General features: G+C 36.1%; 1 protein-coding gene across 1 annotated transcript; it reads right to left on the bottom strand.

Annotated features, from left to right (window-relative positions):
- Nucleotides 1–1,483: 1,483 nt before the first annotated feature.
- LOC112171065 (3-ketoacyl-CoA synthase 4) lies at nt 1,484–3,184 on the bottom strand. The gene is made up of 2 exons (XM_040509315.1): nt 2,978–3,184; nt 1,484–2,845 (listed from the first exon to the last, which is right to left on the bottom strand). Exons 1-2 carry the CDS (start codon nt 3,125–3,127, stop codon nt 1,685–1,687), a joined length of 1,311 nt encoding a protein of 436 aa, XP_040365249.1. The 5' UTR covers nt 3,128–3,184; the 3' UTR covers nt 1,484–1,684.
- Nucleotides 3,185–12,881: the final 9,697 nt, after the last annotated feature.

Genomic DNA, 12,881 nt, shown 5'->3' on the forward strand with positions numbered 1-12,881 from the left:
AGGTGACTGAGTTTTGTTCTCCATTGCCTTGGCTATCTTTTGGTGGTGGCAATGCCAAAATTCGATGGTCGGATGTCGAGCTTTCGGGCGTGACAGAGAGATGGTGAGAGGAAGAAGGGGGAAGCCGGGGAGAGAGATAGAGAGAGGGGCGTGTGCGGCCCGAGAGAGGAAGAAGGAGAAAAGAGAGAAGTGTATGGTTATTTCCTTTATATAGTAGTCCATGTGGACAGTGAAATTTGGTCGAATGGAGGGAAGTGAAAATTGAAATTTGGCTAAGTGTAAGAGCGCTAGCATATTAAACTCTAAACTCAGACAACATCAATTCAAGTACATTATCTGAAGAGAGTGACACAACAGATAATTAACAAACTGTTGTGTGAATCAAAACAATCAGACAACATCTTTTTCAACCATTGTATTAATAGCAATTGCACAACAGAGAAGTAATAACTGTTGTGTGATTAAAAACAATCAGACGACATTTTTTTCAACCATTGTGTTAATCAACCTTGAACAACATCAATGTAATAACTGTTGTCTGAATTGATTGATGCAGACAACATCGGAAAAACAACCATTGTCTGATTTACAATTGCACAACAGTGATGTAACAACTGTCGTCTGATTTAAAAATTCAGACGACATAATTTTTTTTGCTGTTGTTTGATTATTTCATACGACAGTTAAAATGTTTGCTATCGTCTGATATGTGTTGTCTGATTGAAAAATTGGTGTAGTGTTAAATTGTGTTAAGGTGACACACTATACTCTTATTATTAATTTTGGAGTCAATAATATTCTAAATTATTGTCGTTCAGTAACATTATTTGCCATTGAGGGTCAATAGCATTGTTGCTACTAAGGGTCAGTAGCATTGTTGCTATTGAGGGTCAATAGCCTTTATTTACTATTGAGGATCAGTAACATTATTTCTTATAGGCTTTTCTAGTTCATTATACAAATAATGGCTACTAGCATTACTTGTTAGCGAAGGTCAACAACTTTACTATTGAGGGCATATAATCACTTGTTGTTTGGGATCAGTAACAAATAACTATTGAGGGTCAATAATTTTGTTTGCTATAAACTTCTAGTTCAGAGTCTATTTTATGCCCTATTTTATACCATTATTATCTTTCTTTTTTCCAAAAGAACTATATTTAACAGTAATTTGGAGTTGCATACTACCTTTTGTTTATAAAATGGGTTGGTACTGTACTATCTTATTTGTTAAAGTGAAAAAATGATAAACACTGAAACTAGGGTCCATGTCTCTTAAAGTTGATTAGAGTTTGAAAATTTTTAATTCGTTATATTCAAAAGAGAGAAAAAAGACATATAAAGCTGACAAGTGAGTTTGACTGAAACAGTGGTAATTTTTTAATTTTCATTAACTTTATAGACAAAAGTGAAAACCATATTGCTTGCGTCAGCAATACTGTATCCGCATGGGAAATCTGCTGATAGCTTTTGCGCATGGTAGTAAGACTGAGCCAATTTACCTTATTGGTAAATTACTCTCTTTTTTATTTCCACCAAAAGCTCTAAGAAATTCACTATGCATGCAGTAGCATGCATTTGTCATAAACATCACTAAGAGACATAAATAACACTGACTGCAGATAGAGTCTTAATTATTTCACGCAAATTAATAATACAATGGTGTATGGTTGAGATAGCGCTGCTAGTGAACAGTCTGCACCGGATACCTATGAATGCAATCTTCCCAAGGGCTACTAGGAGAAGGCTTCGCTTTCCGGAGAGCCTCCCAGACTACACTATTACACTTGAATCCGCTTCCGAGCGCAATCTGCCACACACGGTTCCCCTTTTGTATCCTCCCCTTTGCCTCAGTGTAAGCCAACTCATACCAAATCGAGCTGGAGGAGGTGTTACCAAACCTGTGGAGTGTCATCCGTGACGCCTCAACATGAACTGGTAGAAGCTTCAAATTCTTCTCAAGCTCATCAATCACAGACCTTCCACCAGCATGGATGCAAAAATGATCGAAAACGAGTTTGAAATTTGGGATGTAAGGGTTGACTTTCGCATTGAAAAACTTGTTTGCAAGGACAGTAGCAATGAAGAGAAGCTGCTCACTTATAGGTAGGACAAGAGGACTGAGCAAAGCTGTGATATTAGTCTTGAGCGCTACACCAGCAATTGCCATGAGCTCCTTTGACAATGAAACCCCAACTTTGCCAGCATCGTCCTCCTCTTGATAAGCACACCTATATGCCTTATCATTAGAGCCCATATGATTCCTCACGATATGCACAAGCTTGTACTTAGCCCTACACTTATCAGATGATTTGTTCGAGAGCAAAACCGCAGACCCACCCACACGAAACAAACAATTTTGTACCAACATGGATTTCTTGTTCCCAAGGTACCCATTTTTAGTAATATTCTCAGTGCTAACAACAATTGCATAAGTGTTCTTTTGAACTTGCAACAGGTCCTTAGCAAGATCTATAGCTATAACTCCAGCACTACATCCCATACCTCCCAAATTATAACTCTTAATACTTCCCCTCAATTTGTACTTATTAACAATCATAGAAGATAATGAAGGAATTGGATTAAACAGACTAGAATTCATAACAACAATCCCAATGTCCTTAGGATTGACATTAGTATTTGCAAATAGATTATCCAACGCTCCAAAAATCACCTGCTCCGCCTCCTCACGCGCTGCTGCCATTGACAGCCTTGGCGGAATGAAATGCATTGCTTCAGGGAGATATGTCTGCTCTCCAAGGCCAGACCTCTCAAGAATCTTGTGCTGAAACTCGAGCGAGGACTCATCAAAGGCCCCGGTCAATCTGGACTGATTAATAAACTTCTGGTATGTCATTTTCAAATTGTTAGGGGGCTTATAGCACGAGTAGTCTACGAGGTAAATAGATTTGGGTCTAGTCATAATGTAAATGGTGGAAGCCAAAACAAGAATAACAGAGCTAGTGATGACACTAACCAAATGATAACAGAGTTGGAGTTGGAGCTGATGAATGTGATCTAGATTCATCTGAGAGGCTTCAATTACAATGACTGCTATTACAAGAATTAACAAGAGTTTCAAGAGGTTGGTTGTCAAGAAATGGGAAGCCAACTTCACATACTTCATGTTGACACTATTTGAGAAATCTTATAGCAACTATGATGGATTTGAACATTCTTAACTCCTGCATTGTCAATATATAGAGTTATAGATTGAGAGCTCATGATCGATTTCTAAAAAGGTCAATGATTGGGTGTCATGTCATGAAAGCAAATACAAATTTTATTTTCAATTCCACATAATATATCTTTCCACGTCATAATCTTGCAACACCAACTTTACCTTTTTATAATTTATTTTAGATTTTTAGGGGTGAATTAATGACATTAATAAATTTAATTAGGTGACGAAAAAAAATTGTGTGTTAGTAGCCACCATTAATTATTTTTCTTCATTTAATTAAATTTTTTTCTATAATTTTTCTTTCAAACTATCATTAATATATTGATTTAGGTGACATGAAATAGACATTAACTTTTCTTTCCAAATAAATTAATTCCGTCCAAAAAAATATAGCATTAATAAATTGAATGGAATATATATATATATATATATAGGGTTAGGATCAATGGACACATTATTTGACACAATTTTTTACACTTCTTTAGAGCCCTTAGATATAAAATCATTTAATGGCACTAATTCATTCTCGTAGATGACGTGGCATTTCAGTTTTTCCCCACACAAAAAAAAAAACTAGATTAAAATTTCTTTTTATAATGATAATATAAAAAATTAATTAAAAAATAAAAATAAAAACAGAGATGAAAGAAGAACAAGCTAGTGTGGCATTTTACCAAATCTGGAGTTTATAGTGTGAAATCAGGATATTGGGTGGCTAGAGACATGCAGCTCCGAACGTCAAGCCCTATTGCAAGCTCAAGTCAGGATAGTAATAAGAATTTGTGGAATAAACTGTGGAGTCTGAACGTACCTCACAAGGTCCGAGTCTTCATATGGAAGGCAGCTCACAACTTTCTACCATGTGCAACCAATTTAAAACACCGAAAAATTCTTGATGATCCTTGTTGTTGGCAGTGCGGTGCATTTATGGAATCTGTCATTCATACATTATGGGAGTGTCCCAGGTCTAAAGAAGTCTGGAAAAAGTCTTTGTGATTGGAGTTTATAAGACCTGGAACTGGAAGGAGCTTACTTTCTTTGACTTATTGTATCATGTAAAGTCCATAGCTACTGATCATTAACTTGCCAACTTTTGTTATATATATATATATATATATATATAGATTTTATCCAGAGCGAGGCCTCGCTTTGAAATTTCAGAGCGAGGTTAGGGTTTAGGGTCACTTTTCGGTCGCATTTTCACATCTCGACCGTTCAGTTTTTAGCTACTAATGTATAGATCATCTCTGCAAAATTTCAACCAAATTGATGATCGTTAAGGCATTGATAACTACCTTAAAGCTAGTACGGTTTAGGTTGGACAGATTCAATTCGTCTACTGGTTTATGTGAGTTAGATACTTTCAAGATCATCAATTTGGTTGAAATTTTGCATAGATGATCTATACATTAATACCTAAAAACTGAACGGTCGAGATGTGGATATGAGACCAAAAAGTGACCCCAAACCCTAACCTCACTCTGAAATTTTAAAGCGAGGCCTCGCTCTGGATAAAATATATATATATATATATATATATATGGCCCTTGCACTAAGGAATCCCTTTTTTTGGTCTTTTCTAAGGATAGGGCATTAGACCAACTTTTCGATCACATTTTGGCATCTCAACCATTCAGTTTTTAGGTCCTAATGTGTAGATCACTTGTACAAATTTCAGCCAAATTAGTGACCGTTAAGGTATCAAACTAGATTAAATCAATGAACGAATCAAATCTGCCAAACTTGAACCGTTCATACTTATAATCTTAAGTCACCGTTTTGAATGCCTTAACGATAATCAATTTGGCTGAAAATTCGTAGAAGTGATCTACACATTAGGACCTAAAAACTGAACGGTTAAGATGCCAAAATATGATCGAAAAGTTGGTCTAATGCCCTATCCTTAGAAAAGACAAAAAAAAGGGATCCCTTACTAGAAGGGCCCTCTGTGTGTGTGTGTGTATTTCTCACATGATATTTTCATAATTTACAGGAACCCAACAAACTGCGAATTCATATACATGTATTATGCAAATCTGTTGATTGAATGTATGTACAAATCTAGCTATTGATCGAATTACATAGAATTTTTTCTATTTTTGATTGAAGAAAAAAAAATTGTTGTTTAAACTTAAGCAGGAGTGTAATGAAAAGAAAAAATAATAATAAATTTTTTTTCTTTTTTAGAAGAAATCCAAAATAATTTAGAACCATATGATTTTGAAAGGATAAGATGGTCTTATTTTCAAGAATTACATGGCATGATTACACAAATAGGTGATATGTATATGTGACATGGCATGACACCTAAAATTGAGGCCACAAATCATAGGCCTCATTGAGGCCAACAATCATTTTCTTTTTGAAAATTACAGATCTTGATGTCCAAGTTAATTGATGTTCATGAAGTAGCTAGGTTTTAGTTGGAGAGAATACCAGTAGCATATTACAATCATAGGTTATGGAACTAGCTACTTCGACAAAGACACGTACCTACATAATTTGAACCTACTATTAGTGAACCATAAATGTTATGATTGTGACCTATAGGAGGAGATGGGGAAGTGATTTATTTTTTTTAATTTGGTTGGGGAAAGGAGGAATTTTGGGAGCGCAACTACAATAAAAACTTGAAAACAATAGGAGACGAACATATTTTGTCTACTAGGATCAATGTTTGAAAAAAAAAAATGCTAGATGATAGGCGGGTTTAGGTATTAAAAAAAAAATTTATTATACAACATATAAATAAGTACAAATAAAATAAAAAAAACTCTTAGTAATATAATTGATTGAAAGCATGGTAAAAAAAAAATGGGTCCTTGACCAAAAGCCCCAAAATGAGCAAAAAATATTTCACTTACTCCAACAACAGATTTTTATTCCCACTAACCCAATTTGAAATAAAATGACAAGTTTACCCTCCATCTAATTAATGAATTACATCCATGCCTTCAATTTTCTATCCTCTCTCTATCCCTCTGCGATCTACAGTCTCTCTCTCTCTCTCTCTCTCTCTCTCTCTCTCTCTCTCTCTCTCTCTCTCATCCCTCTCTGATCTACTCTCTCACCGCCGCCTTCATTTTCAAATTTTGCCACCGGTCTCACCAAGCTCGCCCCGTCACTGGAATGGTTTGGGTCGTCGCGGAGGCCAGGAGATTTCGTCGGGGCCAGTTTTTGAGATCGTCTCCGAGCACCGGTTATGGACAGAGGCGACGCCGGTTATGGACATCGTCTCCAAGCGCCTTCGCCGCTGCTTCACTGCCTGCGACACCGTCAACTGCACCGGCTCCCGCTCCGACAATCTCAAAGCCGGCCAGGGAGTTGAGGACCGCAAGAAGGACCACCACCGCAAAATCATCACCAGTAACTCTTATTCTAGATAAGACGGTGCCAACCCGACCAGGTCAGGGCTTCGCCTTGTTGGAATTTGGATCTCCATGGTTGGTTCCTTATATTCGAGTCCAGTTTGGCACAGTTTCGAGTCTTGCAATTTTGATTTGATTTGATTATTATTAGTCTTACATGCAAACAAAGGTGAAAAGCAAACCTCGGCTTTTGGGTTTTTTATTATTTTTAATTTTTTAATTTTTATTTTTATGACAAACATCAGCTTTTGGTCGAATACTTTGGTTGAATACTGTTTTGGATGTTTTGGACTACAGAGAGAGAGAGAAAATGGGGGTAGAAGGTCCAGAAAGAAAGAAAGAAAGAAAAAGATTATATTGGGGGGCAATAGACATTTTGAATTGAAGTAATCTCCTTTTCTTTTTTCTTTAATCAAGTTATAATTGTGTAATTTTAGAAAAATTAGTTCTCATTTCGGTAATCAAAACGTCTATTGGGGGGCAATAGACATCTTAAAATTGATATAATTTCTTCATTTTTTTCTTTAATCAAAGTTTTATCTGTCTAATTTTAGGAAGATTATTTCGGCTACCGAAACTTCTATTGGGGGGCAATACATGTCTATTGGGGGGCAATACATGGATGATAGTCATCTATTGGGGGGCAATACATGACTGATAGTCGTCTATTAGGGGGCAATCACTACAACAGAAATGCTAATTTGCGAGGAACAAATTTGTCGCTGAAAACTGAGATTTCCTCGCCGTAGTGTTTTCGCGAGGAAAATATTTTGGTCACCAGTTGCTCGCGGTGGGGTGGTCAAGAAAAGTTTCCGCGAGAAAAATACTATTTCCTCGCCAATCCCTTTTCTCGATGAATATATTTTTTTCTCGCCGTTATTCTTTAGCTACAATTTTTTTCCTCGCCTAAACTCATACTTTTTTCTCACTAAAAATTTCTGAAAACCAAAACATAGTCGTTTTCCGATAAAATAAATTTCATCGCTAAAGTATTATTTCCTCGCTAATGATATGTAAATAATTTAGAAATTATAAATAATAAAAAAATTGAAAATTTTTTTCGTCGTTGTAGGTATCTTTTGGGCAAGTCTTTCCTCACTATAAGCAATCTTTAACGAGGAAATTTATTTTCTTCCTTATATATATCTTGTACGAGGGAAAACTATTCCACGCTAAAGGTACTCAATGACGAGGAAATTTACATTTGTCGATGTAGGTTATATGGTGTATTCCTCGCCAAAGGTACTCAATGACGAGGAAGTTGTAAGGTTTATAGTGAGGAAATTTACTTTTGTCGTTGTAAGTTGTATAGTCTATAGCGAGGAAATTTATCTTTTGTCATTGTATGTTGTATAGTCTATAGCGAGGAAATTTACTTTTGACGTTGTAGGTTGTATAGTCTATAGTGAGGAATTTTACTTTTGTCGTTGTAGGTTGTATAACCTATAGCGATGAAATTTACTTTCATCGTCGTACATATTATAATCTTTGACGAGGAAATTTATTTTTGTCGATTGTCATAAGTTGTGTATTGTATAGCGATGAAATTTATTTTCGTCGTTATACATTCTATAGCCTATAGCGAGGAAATTCTTTTTCGTTACAATTGATTGCTTATTACGAGGAAAATGTTGACAATACATATGGTTTTGTCACCGATTGTTCTCTACCATATTACATGAAAATATTTAAAACTAATTGAAATAGTCAAACCAATAATAAATCTCATAATAATAAGGGTGTGTGTGTTTCGTGGGGTGGTAAGGTTTTGGTCTCATATATAAGAGGTCAGGAGTTCGAGCCCCATCAAGGGTGGGAATGAAGTGGGGTTTTTTTTTTATAAAAATAATAATAATAATAATAAATCTCATAATAATAAAACCAAAGTAACAATCAAAGCGTTTCCTGACATAAGGAGTAACAAAAATAGTCTAAAACCAATAACAAAATCAAGATGATCTAAAAAATTATTTCTCCATGTTTAAGTTCTCTAATAAAGATACTAACTTGATGGATGTTGCCTGGAAAAGTTAGCCATGAACTCCTCAAACTTTTTGGCTTGCTCCTCCAATATTTGGATCACCTCGTTTTGTGCATCAATCTTTTGTTGTTGAGTCTCTTGAAAGCTGTTCTTGCAACACTTTGTTCTTTTCAGACATTTCATTTATTTGCGAATGAGAGACTCTTGATGGTGGAGGTCTAGGACCAAAACCACAACCCTTGATGTAGCCTGATTTGACTCCGAGGACTTTTGCACAAATGTCATCATCTATCATTGTCCGAGTTCCATCAGGTTGAGTTGTCTCAGTTCGCATCTTAATAATTTCATCCTACAATAAAAATTATATACAATTGGATATGATATGCAATTTCTCAATTACAAAATGATCAATTTAATTATATTTAGGGAATTTATATTAATTTCACCTATGGTCATGATCAAAATATATACATTATAGAACTTTTGTCCATACGTATGCATCGTTAACAAGTTACTTACCCACTTTGCTTTTGCTCCCAAGTCCCAAGCTTTTTTAGTGCTTTTGTACTCTATTTCAAAGCGATCAATTGCACCTTGCATCTCTCCAGTCTGTGCTGCCTATTGCATTCAAACATATTCTTTTAAAATCTACAAATATATATTGAAGCTATAAATTTATTAACAGAATTTATAAATATCTTACAATTTGCTCTTGGTGAGACATAAATGACTTTGACCCAGCTTTGTGGTGATGTGTCAACTTTGACCTATTTATAGCATTCTTCTCTGAACGAATCTAAAAATTATTATGAAATATCAAACAATTAATTGGAATCTGAATGAAAAAGAAAACTAATATAAAAAAAAGTGAACTGTGTTGAAAAATAGTTAAAAAAATAAACAATATTGTACCTGGAACTTTTCACTAGAAAAACGAGCACAGAGAAACTTCCATTCTTCCTGAGTATTGACATCATCGAGTTTGTTTTCAATTGCTTCCTCGATTGTTGAAAATTTCTCAAAATGTTTCTTCAACTTAAAACGAAAATTACAAAATACAGTCTGACATGTTGTAATTACATATCTCTCGACCCAAGGGAGAGACATGTCAATGTCAAACTTGTTCTGCATATAAATAATTTCATGTCAAACAAAATATTTAATTAAAGCATTCAATGTATACTTACATTTCAAAAAAACAAACCATCACTCACAGTTATTCTTTTAACCAACTTATCCACTTCAATTTTTCCATATTTAGTGGGGCATGGTTTCGAACTGTGAAACCAATTTCATTGGCCAACATTTCAGCATATAGGCCTGTAGGCCCCATTTTGTTCGGTCAGAGTGACAAGTATTTTAGCATTCAATTAAGAAAGCACCTTATCTGCATTCACTCCTCTTGTCTTTCCCCGCACTTTTTTTGTTGGACCTTTAACATAATTCTAAATTAATGTACACAAATATTTTAGTTCTCAAAATATAAAAATATATATATAATATTGTATATACCTGTAGGAGGGTCTTGATTACTGGCTGACATCACATTATCATTTTGCTCTTCAGTTGTAACATTTATCAATAGCTGATCATTAGCAGTTTGATGCTGAAGACGTGAACTAATTCTGACCCCTGTCATTCTACATATAATTTAGGTATACCCTTCTAATTTGCAATTCATGAAAACAAAATTGCATTTCGCTCTCTAAACCAAGCCCAGCCCTCTACCCACCGGGCCAGGCCTATGGCGGGCTTTTTGACATGCCGGGCCTGGCATTTGGCCCTCAGGGCCGACCGGCCTCCATCGGTCCACTTAATTCGCGGGCTTTTTGATGAGGCTTAAATTATATATTGAAAAGAGGAACAAAGGATTTCACTCTTACCCCCATGGTGACTCGAACCCATGACCTGGATCTTAAGTAGTGGGTGCTCTAACCACTGAACTATAAATATTTGAAATTGGAAGGTTTTACATAATTTTCCGCCAAACAAATAACGACGAAATCATTATTTCCTCCCTAATGGTTTCTTTTGACGAGGAAATAGTTCCTCGTAAAAGACAGACTTTTATTGAGGAAACCATACTTTTGTCGCCCTTGAATTTGGCAGGTTTTACATAATTTTCTGCCAAACAAATAACAACGAAATCCTTTTTTCCTCCCTAATTGCTTCTTTTGACAAGGAAATAGTTCCTCGTAAAAGATGGATTTTTAGCGAGGAAACCATACTTTTGTCGCCATTGAATTTGGAGAGTTTTACATAATTTTTCGCCAAACAAATAACGGCGAAATCCTTATTTCCTCCTACTACGTCTTCACACTCAAATTGAGATAAGCACTAATCGCCGCAATCCACTCAATACACTTTCCACGTACCTAATTACATCAAGGTCACATCTTAATACCACTTGTGGTACGAAAACATCTAATTTCAAAGCAAGCAATTAAGGTTTGAATCCCCAAATCAAACCACAACCCGAAGTAACGCCAGTCGAGACGAAACCTCATCCGAGACCAGCCAGAGTCTCTGGAATACATCTACGATTGATATGCCAAAACCACAAGTCGATCGGATGCTTGAATCCACATGATCGAATCATCGAACGGTCCGAAATCGTAAAAATCATAAAATATTCATAAGATCTCCAAAAATTATGTATTATATATCAAAACGCTCGTATCGACGAGCTAATGATATATAAAACCAAAAACTTTTCTTTACCTGGCAGGAACCCCGCCACCGGCCAAACTCAAAATCACAACAATCAAGCCATCCAGAAATGTTCATCACGAAGAGTAAAGCAACTTTCATACCTAGATCTAAGCCTAGATCGTCCTAGATCAAGCTTACAAGATTGACCAATTGCTGCCGTATGATCAAGCTCCAGACTCACTGTGCACCGCTGATTTTCAAACCTTTATCTTTCACTCCTCACGCAAAATCGTCCTTCAAGGCGGGTATGAGGATGATCAAGAGGAGGAGGAGATTCCAAAACAGAGAAGGATCGACTGAGACGTCGTTGGAAAAGTGGATTTCCGACCGGATCGGTCTGCCACCACTGTTCACTCCTGCGATCTCCACTTTCCGGTGAACCACCGTGCAAACCACTACCACAGGGCGACGCGCAAGGCTGGTGTGAGTCGGTCTTGGCTTGTCCTGTTGCCGAAGGTGAGAGAATGAATCGGGTCGGGTCACCGGTTTTGCACGCGGGTCTGGATTACGCGGAGGAGAGAGAACGGAGAGATGGGGTTTCCAAAAATGGAAATTTGGGAATTATGACCCAATTTCCGGAAAAAAAAACCCATATATATACTAAAATGGAAACTTTTTCCGGGCCATAACTTCTTCATACGAACTCTGATTTCCGCATTCCATATGTCCACGAACTCGTATCGACATACTCTACGACTTTCGTGAAGGAAGTTTTCAGAGAAACCCAACGTATAAAGCAACCCCCTAAAACCATACTTTTCAAATAAAAATTCATCCAAAACACTTCCTCTTCTTCCACAAACCACATATTCGTACCAACAACCACTAAATTAATTCCAGAAAATCTTTAGAAAATAATAACGAATTTCTGGGGTATTACATTGAGGCATTATGATTAATTACCACCATGGCCAAAGAAGTGTTCCCAAATATATTTACCACTAGATTGCCACTTTGAGCCAATTTATGTTTAGCCTTTTTTTTCATTCGCACCACAAATTCCTACCTAACCTATACACTTTTATCCTACCCTTCCATGGTAGTTGCTGAAGCAATTCGAGAGAATGACTTTATGTTTGAGTACTTCAAAAGAAAAAAAATATATCAAAAGAGGTTATAAAAGAATAAGTGTGGGGATGAGTGATTTTATTTAGAAAAAAAAAAAAGAGTTGTTTGAAACGGAAAGAAAAGAAAAAAAAAAGTATTACATAGTTTAGTTAGTGGGTTGTACATCGGGATTAGAGTGAGTAACTTAGCATTCAAAAGAAAAAGTCTTAAATCTCTACAAGAGAGAGTTGCTTCACCGAGTTCTATGGACTTTGTATTTCCTTATACTTCATTTCTATTAGCCACTTGCCATAACCCCCATTACAACTAAATAAAAGACATCTTGATCTTGAATGTTGTGAGCTACCTAGCGGAGATGAGATCGAAAAGCAAGCATATGGCGGCGTGTGTTGTGAAATTGCTTTTGAATGAAACACATATAGCCCCTAAACACTTGAGCAGTAATATTGGGTCTTCTATATGCCTATTTGATTATAGTGGATTGATTTGGCACATGGTTAACACATACATATACTTGAGCATTTCTCACATATGCATCTTAATTGCCTTAGAAATTCATAAGTCCTAT

The sequence above is a fragment of the Rosa chinensis genome, chromosome 6 (assembly GCF_002994745.2).
Source record: "Rosa chinensis cultivar Old Blush chromosome 6, RchiOBHm-V2, whole genome shotgun sequence".
Taxonomy (NCBI): Eukaryota; Viridiplantae; Streptophyta; class Magnoliopsida; order Rosales; family Rosaceae; genus Rosa; species Rosa chinensis.